This window comes from Triturus cristatus, chromosome 6 (genome assembly GCF_964204655.1).
Source record: "Triturus cristatus chromosome 6, aTriCri1.1, whole genome shotgun sequence".
NCBI lineage: Eukaryota > Metazoa > Chordata > Amphibia > Caudata > Salamandridae > Triturus > Triturus cristatus.
This window is the reverse complement of record NC_140589.1, coordinates 763,707,811-763,727,487: the sequence shown is the minus strand read 5'-3', so window position 1 is coordinate 763,727,487 and position 19,677 is coordinate 763,707,811. Positions and strand designations below refer to the sequence as shown.

At 44.2% G+C, this 19,677-nt stretch overlaps 1 protein-coding gene across 2 annotated transcripts in view; it reads left to right on the top strand.

Moving 5' to 3' along the window:
- Nucleotides 1-19,677, top strand: part of LOC146817831 (nephrocan-like) — a 99,678-nt gene that overhangs the window by 30,338 nt on the left and 49,663 nt on the right. The window contains exon 2 of one of the 2 annotated variants that reach the window (XM_085609249.1): nt 16,103-16,944. In XM_085609249.1, coding sequence (XP_085465375.1) covers nt 16,103-16,944 — 842 coding nt within the window. Of the gene's footprint in view, nt 1-16,102; nt 17,005-19,677 lie in introns of both variants that reach the window. The other variant, XM_085609248.1, reaches the window with a different exon arrangement.

The following is a 19,677-nucleotide window of genomic DNA, read 5'->3' as shown; positions in this document are numbered from 1 at the left end:
TTGCAGTGGGAAGAGGGCTCCTATGTATTAGGTGCTTTATGGGTAATGTAGTCAATACCGAGGCCGCAGGTTCCTCTATCGATTTTGAAGTACTTGCAACTATCGCTATAAGCCATATCCAAACAGAGATTCTGGCGGAGCAGCTATAGAGAGGGAAACATCCTGTGAATGTCGAGTTTCAGCTAGTATCATAAATGTCACGATATCCACGTTCTGTTTAATGATCACTGTAAAGACTTACAGCCTCATGCATCAACCCAAAATCCAGTCGGTAAAATACCGATTCGGTAATAGCTCCCGGTATTAAGTAAAAAATACCCAATCCCAATGCATCAACCCAAAAGCAGAAATCGCTATTTAAGGAATCCTTAAATAGCGATTCTTTAAATAGGGATTCCTTAAATACCGATTCCTTAAATAGCGATTGCATTTAAGGAATCCCAAAGTGAGATTCCTTAAATGCAATGCATCAAAGTTAAAAAATTAGCGATTTCGCTAATAGGGTGAGCAAATTACCATGAAGATGAACTGCATGGTAATTTGCAAAAACTTTGAAAAATGCACTTTTGTGCATTTTTCAAAGTTTCATGTTGCGCACACACATGCCCTTAGAGCATGTGTGTGTGCAACATATGTGCACATACCATTTTCAGGGGTGCAACAGGGTGTCCTTTTGACACCCTGGCACCCTTGAAAGTGCTCCCGCTATTAGCGATTCGGTAATACCGAATCGCTAATACAGACTGGCTTTACATTCATTCCTATGGGCCTCCAAGCCCATAGGAATGAATGGGTAGGTATTCCTTATTACCGATTCGGTATTACCGATTCGGTAATAAGGAATATTAAGGAATCGCTATTTGAATAGCGATTCCTACATGCATAGCCTTTTGCTATTCCTTATTAGCGATTCCTTATTTTTCGCTAATAAGGAATCGCAAATGGCATTGTTGATGCATAGGCCCCTTAGTGTATTAAAAAATACTCATTTGCATGCTGGTGTACCGCAAAGATTAATAATTGGTACGCTCTTCTCTATTAATTTCTATTTAATTCTAGTAGTTCACAACTAGTGTTCCTGTTGTACCTTCTCGAAGTACTAAAAGTCAAAACAGTAGTGAAGCAAAGGGCCTTGGTTAGGTCATCATCCATTGCATCAATAAACAGCATATGTTATAAACTATGACCCAGAGTATCACAGTGCCTAATGGTTCTGCCCCGCACAGTTATGACAAGCCAATACTTAATACTGGATGCTAGTCCAGGGAATATCATCATTTAATCCCAACGTGTCACAACAGAGCCTGTGAACCCATTTTTGTTCTTTGGTGAACAAATACCTGGAGATATCACTGATGTGTTGTGGAATAATTGGTTTCTCCAGTATTGTCCAATGGAACTCATCTGCAGTATGATTGGCTTCAGTATAGTGCCTGGTGAGTCTTGTGTTGGATTTGCGGCACCTGAAGGTGCTCTTGTGCTCTGACATGCGTAGCCTCACCTTTCGGGTGGTCATACCCACATACCTAGTCTGGCACGGGCATGTGAGTAGATAGATGACATTACTGCTATTGCAGTTTGTAAAGTGGGTCTGCATCCAAGGTCTGTTGGTCCCAATATACACTGAAGAGCTGTGGGTAGTTTGTGGACACACCGAACATCCCCCGCAGGGGTGGTGTCCTGTCACTGCTGGCAGGTCCCATAAAGTACCCAGTGGTCTACTGGGCCCACTTGGTGGTCGTGTATGGACCAATCGGTCCTTTATGTTGCCTGATCTTTTAAAAACAAAGAGTGGCATCGCTATTCTCTCCTGGCAACTGTTTAATATCCGCCAATGTTTTTTAATGCTTTTCTTTATATCATTGGATAGTGTGCAGAAAGTACTGACCATTGTCAGACGTTCCAATGGTGGCTTTGGTACTGGCGGTTCCAACAATGCTTCCCGATTGTTATTTGAGACTCTTTTGAGAGACCGTTTGACCAGCTTGCGGGGATAGTGTCTCTCCATAAGTTGCTCTGATAGCAGATTGGCATGTTTGGCAAAGCCATCTGTTGTGGAACAGTTCCTACGCACCCTTAGAAACTGGCCATAGGGTAAATTATCCCTTAGGGCCTTTGGGTGCTGACTGTCATAACGCAAAAGCGAATTGCGTGCCATGGGCTTGCGGTATAGTTCACTTCCCAGACCTTCAGGAGTTACAAAAATCGATAGGTCCAGAAACGCCAGACGGCTCTTGTTCACTTCAATCGTGAACTTCAGATAATCATTACGTGAGTTAAGCCACTGGTGGAAGTGGCCAATGGACTGTTGATCTCCTCTCCACACCACCAGGACATCATCAATATACCGCTTCCATAAGCGGATTGATGAAAAGAAGGGGTTAGTGGGAGCCAAGACGTGTTCCTGCTCAAACACATGGACATACAGATTTGCTAAGCTAGGCGCGAAAACACTGCCCATGCTGGTCCCCGACGTTTGCAGGTAGATGGTGTTCTCAAATTTAAAAAAGTTCTCTTTCATCGCCATTCTGGCCAAGGTCATGATGAAGGGTACAGGTGTAATAGACTGTAAATCGGTCACCTCTAGAATGGAGCATATTGTATCCAGTGTCTCATCTTGGGGAATGGATGTATATAGAGATTCGACATCGAAGGAGACTAAGAAGTCTCGCTCCGGGTCGAACTCTACCGTGGGAAGCAAACGCAGGACATCCTTGGTATCCTGCAGATACGTCGGCATCTTCTGGACGATAGGTCTCAAAAAGTGGTCCACAAACATAGACAGTGGTTCCAAAAGGGAACCCTGTCCCGAGATGATTGGTCGCCCAGGTGGTGGTCTCTGGGCCTTGTGCACCTTTGGCAGTACATAAAAGTATGGGATGACAGGAAACTTGGTCTGTAGGAACTGTGCTTCGTGGTCAGTGATCCAACCTTCACAGAGAGCTTCTTCGGTGATTTCACCGATAAATTGAAGCAGTCTAGCAGTAGGATCATGACTTAGAATCCTATATGACCGCTCATCGCCCAATTGGCGGAGGCATTCTGCTCTATAGTCAACAGTATCCAGGATAACGATGGAGCCACCCTTATCTGCAGGTTTGATGGTAATTTCTTCTGCTTTCGACAAGGAAGTAAGTACCTGTCTTTCATCTCGTGGTAAGTTACTAAATCTCTCGTTCCTTGTGTTGCACAGGGCACTGATCTCACGCGTAACCGCTTTTTCGAAGGTAAGAACCTGTGGAGGAACCAGGTGTGTGGGAGGGTTAAATGTTGACTTAACTCTAAGCCCCATGTTTTGTTCCTTCTCATCAGGATCAGCTAATGTTTTATCCCTAAAAAAATGATGAAGCCTGAGTTTTCTGAAAAACTGTGCCAATTCGCATTGGATCTGAAAAGAGTCCCCTGTGGAGGTGGTGACGAAGCCAAGGCCCCTGTTAAGGACAGACTGCTCGTCTGCTGACAGGGTGCGCTTGCTCAAATTCACTACGAGGTTAGATTGGCACTGCCCGTGGGTGGAGCCGAGTTCTTACTCGTATTGCTCCGTGTCCCGGCATGAGGACCTGAGGGTGGGCCTGAGGCTAGATCCCAATGAACTTGGGCTTGTGCGTTTCTTCGTCTGCCTCGCGTTCTTGGGGGGCCATACCCTAAAAAAGACTGGTTGTCAAATTCTGTTTGGTATGCTGTCATAGGTGGTGGAAATGCTTGTGGTGGGAAGCCCCAGGGGGTAGGCGGCCACCACTGTTGAAATTGTGGTGTGCCATAACCCCTTTGGTGGTAGGGTCTAGTGTATCTGCCTCTGCCTCTGGAACGTTGTTTGGGTCCGTCAGTGTCGCTAGATGTTTCATCTGAGCTGGAGCCTGAATAGGAAGAACCATATCTTCTCACATTGCTCTTAAACTCAGGGGGTGTATAATTCTCACTGGTGTAAGGGTAGACCTTTTCATGTTTGAACTTGGCCAAATCTTTTTTAAATTTTTCAATTTTAGTGAGGAGAATAGAGTCCTTAAACTCCTTGTTGTTCTTATTCGATTCGTCCAAGTTCTTTTTAAATAAAGTGGCAGTGATGGTAATTTTGATTTGGGCTTCTAGGGCCTGTATCTCTATAAGGATGGAATCAGCCACTCTCTTCGCTGTGCTGATAATTAAAATCAGCCAATCACGCGTACAGCGCCATGCTATAAGTGACCAGTCTTTGAGAAACACTCTATCATCCAGAAAAAGCCTAGGGGCATTGGTTACTATCAACCCCGGGGGCGCGCAATTAGCTCTCAAATATTCAGCCATGATGGCACCATGAATAGAAGAGCGTGAATGGGATTTCTTAAGAACGAGGACTCTGCCCCAATCATTGCCTGTTTCTAAGAGGGGAACATTAGAACCCTCAAGTATACTAGGTGTATTGTCTAGAATGGATTGGTATACTGCATCATCACACGCCAAACCGCTAAATTCGGCCATTTTTATGGTGACCAAAGAAAAAGTTGAGATACAGCAAAGAGGCTAAATGCTAAAGGGAAAGAAACCACAGAAAGGTGTAGGCAAAGCAGTTACATAAATCTGCAGTGAATAAAAAAGGACTACCCACAAAGGCAGTATAATCCTTAAACAAGACCCGCAGCCAAAAAGCTGCTCAAAAACATCAAAACTACCACCTGGATAAAGGGTCTAAGGGAATTTTTTTTTAAAGACCTGCCCAAATTCTAATCCCCATAACAAGACTATACACACACAACAGAATAGGGGGTCTGATAGTAGACAGCACAAGAATAAAGAAAGGGAATAATAGGGTGTGAAATATCAAACCCATACATAGTCAGAGCAGAGCACGGAAAACCATCAAACCGACTCAACCAACGAGACCAATATTGAGAGCAAAGTCACCTCTCACGATCAGTTTATATCATATGGTCTCCACCTAGAGCCGAGGTATGCCTCTTGATCATAGAGACTTCCTCGTTAGTTCAAGGCTCTATTGCTCACTTGGGTTGATAAAGAGAAGTCCAGAAGGCACGTGACAGACTGTGACCACCAGACAAAGTAAGTGCAATGCAAAAGAAAGATGTGAATTTTAAAAAGAGATTGTGTGAAGAGTACAATATAGTTCACTCACTACGCACATCTCGATTAAAAGAGTGTGTAACAAAAAATACCAAGCAGTGCTAACTAGTCACTGTTGAGTGAGGGTCGACATGTTTCAGCCTTCACGGGATTATAGCCCACGGCTTTCTTCAGGACCTATATAAATTTATGCTACTGCATTCAATCGATGGATTTCAAATAGTGCATATGAAAAATGTGAAACTTAACATAAGAAGTAGTAATAAATACAACCTCACGTTGTCCTAATCCTCTATATCACAGGGTGCTAGCATCACCTGAGGAGAAAGGACAATTAACACACATAATAAACCAATTCAGAAAAAATGTGCCGTCTACAAACAAGCAAATCTTTTTAAATATGCCTGGTTAATTGCTGTGAAGGAATCTACGCAATGCTTACCCAGCGTGATCAGGGATTTCACCTCACCTACCCTGGAACCTGGCTCAGGTTAAGGAGGCCCCGCTCTAAATCGTGGGTAAAAGAACAATTTTTTTTTCATTTATTTTCTGTTTTTTATTTATTTCTTATTTAGAACAACAAAGATCCAAAATCACTCCCAGTTGCTCTTACGCGTTTAGTTCAACGTAGAAAACTCCTAGCACTTTAGTAGTATGCTCTCCCCTTCAGTGCAAATAGCCCATCTCAGTAAATCAACTCTCAGAAGTAGTATCATTAAAACTACAAAGGTGCATAGTTTTGGCCATTGTGAATATCCCTGACTAGTATGAGACCGGATCTCTAACTTGTCATTGCCTGTATCTCTCAGTTTACAAGTGCAGGAAAATGACTGCCAATCTGCCCAATTGCACTAGTCAGGTGCCTCTATTCAAACGAGTGAGGCTCGCTTGTGAGCATGCCTCAGCCAAAATCTGCTAAAAACGAGTTAAGAAAAGAACAGAGAAAGCAGAAAAAACCGAGAGTTTAGCGCTCGGTTAGCAGCACCTCTCACCTGTCCGTCGTTGCCCCTAGCTTTCCTAAGCAGGGTGGGAGGCAACGCGCAGGATCAGGGAGTGTGTTAAAATACCGTCAACTCACGGAACACGCCTCACGCTACGTAACCGGAAACTACGGAGGGCGCCGTGTCCAGTTTAACAAAACTACAAGAAAGTGGCATGCCTCATGGGAAATGTAGTTAGCCGCTGTCAGCGCGCATCAGGAATAACTACGCGCAATGCCGGGGAACAGACAATCCACTACTGGTACGGGGTTGCCGCTTCATTGGCTCCTATGAAACCTTTCCAGATATCAGTATTACTATATGTCTAATCCATTATCAGACAGACCCAAGAGTCCCAATTAAGTGCCATATATTGTTCGAGTGTCATATATTGTTCTGACCGAGCAGAGTCAATTGTGCCGTTGCAGTGGGAAGAGGGCTCCTATGTATTAGGTGCTTTATGGGTAATGTAGTCAATACCGAGGCCGCAGGTTCCTCTATCGATTTTGAAGTAATTGCAACTATCGCTATAAGCCATATCCAAACAGAGATTCTGGCGGAGCAGCTATAGAGAGGGAAACATCCTGTGAATGTCGAGTTTCAGCTAGTATCATAAATGTCACGATATCCACGTTCTGTTTAATGATCACTGTAAAGACTTAGTGTATTATAAAATACTAATTTGCATGCTGGTGTACCGCAAAGATTAATAATTGGTACGCTCTTCTCTGCTTTTGCGTTATGACAGTCAGCACCCAAAGGCCCTAAGGGATAATTGACCCTATGGCCAGTTTCTAAGGGTGCGTAGGAACTGTTCCACAACAGATGGCTTTGCCAAACATGCCAATCTGCTATCAGAGCAACTTATGGAGAGACACTATCCCCGCAAGCTGGTCAAACGGTCTCTCAAAAGAGCCTCAAATAACAATCGGGAAACATTGTTGGAACCGCCAGTACCGAAGCCACCATTGGAACGTCTGACAATGGGCAGTACTTTCTGCACACTATCCAATGATATAAAGAAAAGCATTAAAAAACATTGGCGGATATTAAACAGTTGCCAGGAGAGAATAGCGATGCCACTCTTTGCTTTTAAAAGATCAGGCAACATAAAGGACCGATTGGTCCATACACGACCACCAAGTGGGCCCAGTAGACCACTGGGTACTTTATGGGACCTGCCAGCAGTGACAGGACACCACCCCTGCGGGGGATGTTCGGTGTGTCCACAAACTACCCACAGCTCTTCAGTGGATATTGGGACCAACAGACCTTGGATGCAGACCCACTTTACAAACTGCAATAGCAGTAATGTCATCTATCTACTCACATGCCCGTGCCAGACTAGGTATGTGGGTATGACCACCCGAAAGGTGAGGCTACGCATGTCAGAGCACAAGAGCACCTTCAGGTGCCGCAAATCCAACACAAGACTCACCAGGCACTATACTGAAGCCAATCATACTGCAGATGAGTTCCATTGGACAATACTGGAGAAACCAATTATTCCACAACACATCAGTGATATCTCCAGGTATTTGTTCACCAAAGAACAAAAATGGGTTCACAGGCTCTGCTGTGACACGTTGGGATTAAATGATGATATTCCCTGGACTAGCATCCAGTATTAAGTATTGGCTTGTCATAACTGTGCGGGGCAGAACCATTAGGCACTGTGATACTCTGGGTCATAGTTTATAACATATGCTGTTTATTGATGCAATGGATGATGACCTAACCAAGGCCCTTTGCTTCACTACTGTTTTGACTTTTAGTACTTCGAGAAGGTACAACAGGAACACTAGTTGTGAACTACTAGAATTAAATAGAAATTAATAGAGAAGAGCGTACCAATTATTAATCTTTGCGGTACGCCAGCATGCAAATGAGTATTTTATAATACACTAAGTCTTTGCAGTGATCATTAAACAGAACGTGGATATCGTGACATTTATGATACTAGCTGAAACTCGACATTCACAGGATGTTTCCCTCTCTATAGCTGCTCCGCCAGAATCTCTGTTTGGATATGGCTTATAGCGATAGTTGCAAGTACTTCAAAATCGATAGAGGAACCTGCGGCCTTGGTATTGACTACATTACCCATAAAGCACCTAATACATAGGAGCCCTCTTCCAACTGCAACGGCACAATTGACTCTGCTCGGTCAGAACAATATATGACACTCGAACAATATATGGCACTTAATTGGGACTCTTGGGTCTGTCTGATAATGGATTAGACATATAGTAATACTGATATCTGGAAAGGTTTCATAGGAGCCAATGAAGCGGCAACCCCGTACCAGTAGTGGATTGTCTGTTCCCCGGCATTGCGCGTAGTTATTCCTGATGCGCGCTGACAGCGGCTAACTACATTTCCCATGAGGCATGCCACTTTCTTGTAGTTTTGTTAAACTGGACACGGCGCCCTCCGTAGTTTCCGGTTACGTAGCGTGAGGCGTGTTCCGTGAGTTGACGGTATTTTAACACACTCCCTGATCCTGCGCGTTGCCTCCCACCCTGCTTAGGAAAGCTAGGGGCAACGACGGACAGGTGAGAGGTGCTGCTAACCGAGCGCTAAACTCTCGGTTTTTTCTGCTTTCTCTGTTCTTTTCTTAACTCGTTTTTAGCAGATTTTGGCTGAGGCATGCTCACAAGCGAGCCTCACTCGTTTGAATAGAAGCACCTGACTAGTGCAATTGGGCAGATTGGCAGTCATTTTCCTGCACTTGTAAACTGAGAGATACAGGCAATGACAAGTTAGAGATCCGGTCTCTTACTAGTCAGGGATATTCACAATGGCCAAAACTATGCACCTTTGTAGTTTTAATGATACTACTTCTGAGAGTTGATCTACTGAGATGGGCTATTTGCACTGAAGGGGAGAGCATACTACTAAAGTGCTAGGAGTTTTCTACGTTGAACTAAACGCGTAAGAGCAACTGGGAGTGATTTTGGATCTTTGTTGTTCTAAATAAGAAATAAATAAAAAACTGAATTTTTTTTTTTTTTAAATTGTTCTTTTACCCACGATTTAGAGCGGGGCCTCCTTAACCTGAGCCAGGTTCCAGGGTAGGTGAGGTGAAATCCCTGATCACGCTGGGTAAGCATTGCGTAGATTCCTTCACAGCAATTAACCAGGCATATTTAAAAAGATTTGCTTGTTTGTAGACGGCACATTTTTTCTGAATTGGTTTATTATGTGTGTTAATTGTCCTTTCTCCTCAGGTGATGCTAGCACCCTGTGATATAGAGGATTAGGACAACGTGAGGTTGTATTTATTACTACTTCTTATGTTAAGTTTCACATTTTTCATATGCACTATTTGAAATCCGTCGATTGAATGCAGTAGCATAAATTTATATAGGTCCTGAAGAAAGCCGTGGGCTATAATCCCGTGAAGGCTGAAACATGTCGACCCTCACTCAACAGTGACTAGTTAGCACTGCTTGGTATTTTTTGTTACACACTCTTTTAATCGAGATGTGCGTAGTGAGTGAACTATATTGTACTCTTCACACAATCTCTTTTTAAAATTCACATCTTTCTTTTGCATTGCACTTACTTTGTCTGGTGGTCACAGTCTGTCACGTGCCTTCTGGACTTCTCTTTATCAACCCAAGTGAGCAATAGAGCCTTGAACTAACGAGGAAGTCTCTATGATCAAGAGGCATACCTCGGCTCTAGGTGGAGACCATATGATATAAACTGATCGTGAGAGGTGACTTTGCTCTCAATATTGGTCTCGTTGGTTGAGTCGGTTTGATGGTTTTCCGTGCTCTGCTCTGACTATGTATGGGTTTGATATTTCACACACTATTATTCCCTTTCTTTATTCTTGTGCTGTCTACTATCAGACCCTCTATTCTGTTGTGTGTGTATAGTCTTGTTATGGGGATTAGAATTTGGGCAGGTCTTTAAAAATTTTTTCCCTTAGACCCTTTATCCAGGTGGTAGTTTTGAAGATCAAATTTACTATTCCCATTCAAACGTAAGGAAAGTGTTTGACTCTGATGGGGTCATATTTAGTATTCCCACACCCATCTAAGCAACAGAGGTGAATGTGTTGGAATTTGGACATGTGAGATCAGTGGTTTTAAAACTTTTTATGCCGAGCCTAACTAGGGAAAAAGATATTGACCAGGCCCCTCACATGAACATATGCTAGTTCTTAACCAACCTAAGAGACCCTCTGCCACTCCTAATACACTCTCTCCAAGCAATCATTCTTTTAGATCCATTCTGCCAGTGCTCAAATGTAGTATCTCGGTGCTCAGAGTCTGCCAACCACCTTCTGATGGTCTTCTGCCATTCCACAAGCATCCTTAATTTGCCCTCAGCCCATCATGAGTTACCCTCTGTGGGCCATCAAAGGAAGGCCTGAGCGTGGTTCGCGGAGTTCCTCCATGAAGTGACAAAAAAACTCAGCAGAGTTTCGTAAGCAGCGGAGTGCAGCACAAAATGCTGTTTGCGCTGATTTTCCTGACGCTCAAGTAGAAATCCTACCCGAGCGGCATCTTGCGCTTGCCAGCTTACTGTTGGCGAACAGGAGCGAGGAAAATCTCCGCTGTACTGCGAAGAGTGGAGTTTTCTGCACTCCGCAGAGTGCAGAAAACTCCGCAAACGGAGCGGAGTTTACCACCCAGGCCTAATCAAAGGCCCAAGAGACCGTTAACTGTCTTCAAGATACCCTTTCCTAACCCTGAAAAGCCTTGAACTCACTCTCACTTTTTCTCAGCCAGTCTTCACAGGCTCTCAGCTGGACTTTACACCCTGTTAGCTACTAGGGCCCGAGACCTCTTCTCTTAACTCTTAGAGCCTTTCATCTAGTACTAAAGAGTAACTGATACGGGCCACAGACTCTTGGTTAACCCTCAAACATCAGCAAAGCACCTCTGCTAGCTGACAGATCCTCACCTCGAGCCCAACCCATCTCTAATCCTCGTCTGTGCTACATTAGAGCCCTTTAGGTACTCTCCACTAGCTCCTATGACTGTAGCTGCTGCCGCTTTCTAACCAACCTGTTCTGAGCTCTCCAACCAGATGAGTTCCAACACAATTGCATACACATTTCAGCCAGGCACTTCACTCTCTAATCTGCTGTTGCTTAAGAAATCCGATCTTTAAAGCCCTACCCATGATAATGTGACATGCCCCATTGGAGTAATCTCTGTGAAATAAACACACACTTGCATTTTGTACATGCAACTTGTTTCCACAGTTTTGCAGTTTAGATGCAGTGTAAGTACGCCGTCTGTGCAGCAAGGGTTCACATTCTAGCAAGATGGCTCAGTTGGTTCATGAATGTGCTACATTTGATGCAGTGCTCAGTTCTTTGTGTAACCTAGAGGTCACAAATTCCTATCAGGGAAACGGTCCCAGGGAGGTTATGCTCTCGTTTTTACATGCAATCTGCTTTGCCCTCACATAACAATAATTTTTATTCTTCAGACTAGATACAACGAATACAGTTGAGTTGGATCATAATATTCAGCATAACAAATCTGTTGTGTGTGTACAGACATAATAACTTGAGTTTTTATTTAGTACTTAGTGCCAACCATCTGCAGATTCTAAGCACTCTATGTATGTCAGAAGTTTTTATTTGACTAATTTAATGGTACCCCATTTACTGATCGGGTACGCCACTCCACTGTACGCCTCTGCTCTCTATGCCGCTCCACTCTATGGTATTCGACTCTGCATCATCTCACTCTACGACACTCACCTATACGCCACTCCACCTTACGCCACTCCACTGTATGCTTTTTCAGTCTACGCCACTTCACTTTGCGCTTGTCCACTGTACGCTACAACTCTCCACGCCACTCCACTGTACAGTATTTGATCCATGATACGATATTTCACTTTATGCCATTCCACTCTATGGCACTCCACTGTACACTACAACACTGTACGTTATTCCACTCTATGGCACTCCACTCTGCCACTCCACTCTACGCTATTGCATTCTATGCCACTCAACTTTAAGCCACTGTACGCCACTCTACTCTACAATATGACACTCTACGCCACTCCACCCTATGCCACTCCACTGCACATTATTCCACTCTGTCCAACTCCACTCTGTGCTACTCCACTGTATGCCACTCCACTGTACTCCACTCCACTTTATGCCACTCCACTCTATGCTACTCCACTCTACACTATTCCACTCTATGCTACTCTACTCTATGCCACTTTACTCTATGCCTCTCAACTCTAAATGATTTGACTCTATGCCACTGTACTGTACGCCACTCTACTTCATGCCACTCCACTCTATATCACTCCACTCTCGGCTACTCCACTCAACGCCACTCCACTCCACTCTATGCTATTCTACGCCACTCCAGTGTATGCTGTTCCACTCTATGCCACTCCATTCAAAGCCATTCCACACTACGGTAGTCCACTCTTAGCCATTCCACTCTAGGGTACTCCATTGTACACCACTACACTGTATGTCACTCCACTTTACGCTATTCGACAGTACGCCACTCCATTTTACACCACTCTACTGTATGTTGCTCTACTGTATGTAACTTCACTGTACACTATTGCATTCTACGCCACTCGACTTTACGCCACTGTATGCCACTCCACTCTACAGTATGACACTCTACACCACTCCACTGTACACTATTCCACTCTACCTCTCTTCACTCCACGCCACTCCATTCTCCGACACTCCACTCCACTCTGAGCTATTCCACTCTAAGCCACTCCACTCCATGCCACTCCATTCTATGCTATGGTATTCCACTGTATGCCACTCCACTGTACGCCACTCAACTGTACAGCACTCCACTGTATGCCACTCCACACTACAGTATTCCACTCCACATCATTCTGCTCTATGGCAGTCCACCGTACGTCACAACATTGTACATTATTCCACTCTACGGCACCCACTCTATGCCACTCCACTCAGCGCTATTCAACTGTGCACAACTTCATTTTAAGCCACTCTACTGTGTGCCACTCCACTGTCCACAACTCCACTTAACACCACTCCACTCTGCGCTATTGCATTCTACTCTACTCAACTTTATGCCACTGTACGCCACTCCTCTCTACAGTAAGACACTACATGCAACTGCACACTATTCCACTCTACCCCACTCCACTCTGCGCTACTCCACTCCACTGTATGCCACTCCACTCTATGCTAGTCCACTCTATGCCACTCCACTTTACACCACTGTACTGTACACCACTCCACTGCTAAACTCCACTCTATGCTATTCCACTCTATGCTACGCCATTCTACACCACTACACTGTATGCTATCCCACTCTATGCCACTCCACTCTACGCCACTCCATTCTACGCCACTCCACTCTATGCTATTCCACTCGAAGCCACTCCACTCCATGCCACTGCATTCTATGCCCCTCCATGCTATGGTATTCCACTGTATGCCACTCCACTGTACGTCACTCCACTGTACGCAACTCCATGCTACAGTATTCCACTCTATGGCACTCCATGTATGCCACAACACTGTACGTTATGCCACTCTACGGTACTTCACTCCATGCCACTCCACTCTGCGCTATTCAACTGTACGCCACTTCATTTTAAGCCACTCTACTGTCCACAACTCCACTCTACATCACTCCACTCTATGCTATTGCATTCTACTCCCCTCAACTTTATGCCACTATATGGCACTCCACTCTACAGTAAGAAACTGCATGCCACTCCACTGTATGCCACTCAACTGCACACTATTCCACTCTACCACACTCCACTCTGCGCTACTCCACTCTATGCCACTACACTGTATGCCACTCCACTCTATGCTATTCAACTCTATGCCACCCCACTCTACGCCACTTTACTGTACGCCACTCCACTTAACTCTATGCTATTTCACTCTACACCATGCCATTCTACACCACTACACTGTGTGCTATCCCACTCTATGCCACTCCACTTTACGCCAGTCCACTCTACACCACTCCATGCTACGGTATTCCACTGTTCGCCATTTACTCTATGGCGCTTCACCGTACACCACAAACCTGTATGTTATTCCACTCTATGGCACTCCACTTTATGCCACTCCACTCTATGGTATTTGACTGTACTCCACTCCATTTTACGTCACTGTAGTGTATGCCACTCCCCTGCACACAACTCCACTCTACAGCACTCTACGCCACTCAACTTTATGCAACTGTACGCCACTCCACTCTACAATGTGACACTCTACGCCACTCTACTCTATGCTACTCCACTTTACACTATTCCACTCTAACGCACTCCCCTCTGCAACACTCTATTCTAAGACTCCACTGTACGCCACTCCACTTTACGTCACTTCACTCTATGCCAATCCACTCTACGCTATTCCACTCTGTGCCATTTCACTCTATGCCACCCCGCGCTATGCTATTTCACTCTATGCCAGTCCACTCTATGTCACTGTACGGTACGCAATCTACTCCACACCACTCCACTCTACACCACTCCACTCTACACTATTCCACTCTAAATCATTCTAAGCCACTACACTGTACATTATTCCACTGTTCACCAATCCACCCTACACAACTCTACTCTAAGCCCCTCCACTCTACCTCCCTCCACTCTATTCTATTCAACTCTATGCCACTGCACCGTACCCCACTCCACTCTACACCAGTCCACTCTACGCTATTTCCACTCTATGCCACACAACTCTACACCTCTCTACGCCACTCCACTTTATGGTATTCCATTCTACGCCAGTCCGCTCTTTGCCATTCTATTCTACAGTATTTCACTCTACGCCACTGCACTCTATGCCACACTACTCTATGCTATTCGACTCTACGCCATTCCACTGTATGCCACTCAACTTTTCGTCGTCCACGCCATTCCACCCTATTGTATTCCACTCTACACCACTCCACTATATGCTGCTTCACTATATGCCGCTCCATTCTACGCCACTCCACTGTAGAACATTTCACTCTATGATTTAAAAAACTTTTTTTATTAAAAAATGAAAAACATTAAAATGCAATTAAAAAAATTAAGTTTAAAGATGTGTTATAGTTAGGAAAATGTTATTTATTTTTTCTATACAAACCAAACTTAAACTACACAACCATTTCAAATTCTAAAGGTATAATTACACCTTACATTTTTAATTCATGCACCACCATCAAATTACAACAAATTATGCACCTCCATACACACTGCTCTCAACTCACTAGCCAAAGTACATTAACTATAACATGCGCCTTCTCCATGCACTACTTGTAGCCTTTCATATTCATGGCTTATACTATGTGAAATTATAGCATTTAAAACAACTCTTATAACATCTCAAATGATATAATTTGAGATATCACTGTGCATGGTAGAGTGGTGAGTTATAGTGTTACTCAACAAGGGAGATCTGCTGCTGTTAGCTGTGTGGTTCGTATTTAGAAGGGTTCCAGGCAGGCAGCCAAAGTGACTCCTTTGAGCTCCACTTTTGGCACAGGGGACCTCCAGGCTCATGTGTAAAAACATGAAATATTAAAAAATGTAATCTATGGGATAAGGACTGAGGTTCTGCTCGTTGTCAGGATGTCATATAGTTTGTATCAGACCAAACAGTAAGAGCAACACTTTGGAAATGTTATGTATAATTTATATCAATCACAAATGTCTGTATACTTTTGGCTCCCAATGGTTGTAGGGGATATGTGCACATGTCCTTAGACTGAGGCACTTCTGTGGGTCTAAAATATTTATTTTGCTCCATGTTCATGCTGCCTGATAATTTATCCATCATATAATCAAGCCTCTATCTCATTTTATTTTCAAAAATACCTTCTTTTAGATGGATGGTCAATTTCTCAGCATAAACGTGGGTTTTCTGGTTCACTATCTGCTCACCATTTTGCAAGACTGACCTAATGTTTCCTTGCAGCGATGTGTTCCATATTTCAGATATCCACAAGTCCAAACTGAGATATGGAATAATGAATATCACCTGTACGTTAAGCCAAGCTGAACAAGCGTTTCTGTGAGGAACATTCCTTAAAGAGTAATGTGTTTAATCTTTTTTTCTGTCGTAGGCGTCAGACTTCAGTCGGCTTCCAGGTCTTGAAGAGCTCATCCTGTTTTCCAGTGGAACAGAATCCATAGCCAATCACACCTTCAAAGCTCTGCCTAAGCTGAAGACTTTGGAACTCTTGAAGAACAAATTGCGGTCCATCCCTAAGCCACTACCATCCAGCCTGGAAGTGCTAAAGCTCAATGACAACCTCATCAACGCCATCCAGCCATCTGATTTTGAAGGACTAAAAAAATTGCAAGTACTAGAAATTAAAAACAACATTCTCACAACTTTTGCTGCAAGTATGTTTTCCCCGCTTTTCAATTTGCAGATTATCATCCTGGATGGGAACAGCATTGAATCAGCCTCTGGCCCACTCAGACTCCCCCGGCTCAAAAATCTGAGCCTGGAGAACAATAAACTCCATTCAGTCCCAGGGACATTTTTTGTCCACCTTCCATATCTTCAGTATTTAAGCCTATCAGGCAACCTACTCAATAAAGTTCCACATGAGCTGCCCAGGACCTTGCAGATCCTAAAGCTGGAGAGGAACCAAGTAAAACATATAAGGCTGCGCGAGATAAAACACCTGGAAAATCTGACAGACCTTGTGGTTTCTGATAATCAGATCTCTTCTTTTGATGGTTCCTTGCTTTCTTCTAACCTCACCACCCTGGACCTGTCCAGGAACCAACTGAAAAGCGTGCCTCACAGGCTCCCCTCAAAGCTACAGAAACTCGACTTGAGCAGTAACCAGATCCAAAGGGTGACACTGCAGGACTTCCAGGGCCTGCCGGATTTGAAGCATTTGTTCCTCGATAACAATGCAGTGAGCGGCTTTGAGGACAGCGCTCTCCAAAGGTGTGCACATTTGACTAACTTGGCGTTGGAACAGAATTTGCTTACCGCAATTCCGATGAGGTAATTTAGTTAGTATTGTAAGTGTGAATGCAGCCCCCATTCCTTCCCCTTGCGTACAGAACTTTATATATTTTTTTGTGAGCTACTGCCTGACTTACTACATTAGTTACAATCACTCCGCCCAAAGAGGATCTGTTGGCACAAGTGGGTCTTCAGGGCTTTCTAAAGCTTGTCAGAAACTGAGATTGTCAGCAAGCACAAAGTTCCAGCATTTAGGGACTTCTCTTGAATTTAATCTGCAGGAATGGACCATCAAACGATCATGGTCCAAATTTCTACAGCTCCTGCTTGGAGGTGTACATCATGATGTAATTAATAAAAATGGTCTGGTGCTAGTTTAATCAGACATCTGAATGTTAGACAGTCAAGTTTGAAAAGTATAGTTTGTGCAAAGGGAGCCAATCAGGAGTTCTTCTGGCTGCAGAATCATGATCCCTTAAACGCAAGCATTTAATGATCTAAGAAGCGGCTTTCTGGGCTCTCTGGAGACTACGGTTCTAATTGATACTGCATACATGACCTGTTGTCCATGCGGGAGTTTATGGCAGTGCCTACCCACACAGCTTTTTTTCCTAGGGATGGGATTCAAAAAAGGTGCCTATGTTTGAATAGTCGATGAAAAGAGCTACTCAATTCTGCCTCAACTTGAGCATTCAGAAAGGGACCTTCAACAAAGAGAAGCCAAGTTTTTTTCTTACTTTAGGAGATGTCAAAAATATCCTCGAAGAGTTTAGGAATGATTAGAAAGGCTAAGGTAGCCAAGCCTTTTACTCCAAAGATTGTTACAGTGGCCTTTGAACTCTTCAAGTGCAGGCTATTTTCCATCATCCATCTTGGAAAGTAATCTTCAGAGATTCCATAGTGGTGGTAACAATGGCGAATTATCTAGGTTCTGCACGGCATCTCCTTACGATTGTACTGAAAGTACAGGATGCTAAAAGATGTTAAATAGTGGAGCCAAATATCTAGGGCGACCCTTGAGGGACTCCATAGGTCGGTGCCATGTTATGATAATTGTTTTTAATTATAAAGTGGTTTTCTGACCAGCAAGGGACATAGTGGATAACCTTTCAATGAGAATGCATGCTGAACTATGTCAAAGTTGGCTGAGAAATCCAACATTATTAGCAGGCAGTCCATGCCCGCCTCCATCATTCAGACAGTGGCACCCCAGAGGGCTGTGAGAGTTACTTCCAGGGTCCTAAGGCTGGATCTGAAATGTGACTGAATGAGTGATTGAAATGTGACTGAATGAGTGATAAACTGTATTGTTTATCCAGATTGTCTATTGATTACTTAATCCCATAACTGGGTCAGAAGCTGCATTAGATATTTGGAGCCGAAGAACGTCTTTTTTTTAATAATGGAGTTATAAGCGCTTACTTTAAAGTTTTTGGGACACAGCTCGCTCTCTAAAAATCTTAAATTAATTGATTTGCAGATGGTGAGAGCAACTGGGTATAGAATCTGCCGAGACGTCTGATGAGTTGAGGCTCAAGAGACGTTGTATGACAGAAACACGCATGGCTAAACCACGTGTGCCTCTGCAACGCAGCCCCAACAACGAATGCATCTTAACTATGCATTTCTTTACCACGCATGCCTTAATCAACGAATTTCACAGTAAAGGCATGATTGGTAATAGGATATTTGTGGTACAATTCACACCGCATCCCCCCTGCCCTGAGCCCTAAAATCCGGCCCCATGTACTTAAACCTACCTCTTTCCCACACCTGCCCTTGAGCCCTAAAACTACTCCCAGTCCTGAAAATTGTCCCTTACATCCGCCCTGAGCCCTAAACATTCCCCAGAGTACTAAAAACTTCCCTGAACCAGCCCCCCGAACCCTAAAACTGCCCGATCCCTGAAAACTGTCCCTTCACCCCCACCCCGCCCTGAGCACTAAATCTCGGCCCTAACGTCCCAAAAAGCCCCCAACCCCAGCCCCTCCACCCTGAGCCCTAAAAAATGACTGCCACCCCTGAAAACTACCGTAACATCCCCGCCCTGAGCTCTAAAACCCAGCCCCCAGCCCTAAAAATACCCCCAACCGCCCTGAGCCCTACAAACTACCCCCGCTCTTAAAAATGACCGTCACGCCCCCCCCCCACCCCCCAAAAACCCAGGTCTGGCACTACTTACCAGACCGCTTCCTCTCCCCATCCTTCCTCTTATTGGCCCCACCCATCCACACATCTAGACCATGCACTGCCTTGACCATGCTAATGCGTGGCTAAGGCTAGCATGGTTCCGCTTGCAGGGAAACGGCAACAGTGACTCAGCCCACGTTCTGAAGAGAGAATATCTGCATAGTGAACTTGGAGGATTCAAAGGAGATCCCAGTGGAAGGTGTTCATGAAAAGAGGTTGCTTAGCAGTCATGACCATTTCAGTTTGATGTTTTCTACTTTTTCAATAAAAAAGGAATTCAGTGTGTGTGACAGGAAGTCATGAGTCACATTTTCTGTGACTGAGTGCACTGGAAACTAACTTAAAGAGGGACAAAGCTTAATTCTTGTTCTCAATAGTGGTCCTCCAGTAAGCTTTCTTGATCCTTGCAATTGGCTATTTGGTATGTTTTTATAAGCTTAACAGGGAGGGCCTTATCTTATGCGCTTTTATGCTTCCTCCAGTTAGTCTGTGCTCTACGATTGGCTTGTTTCATTTTCTTTT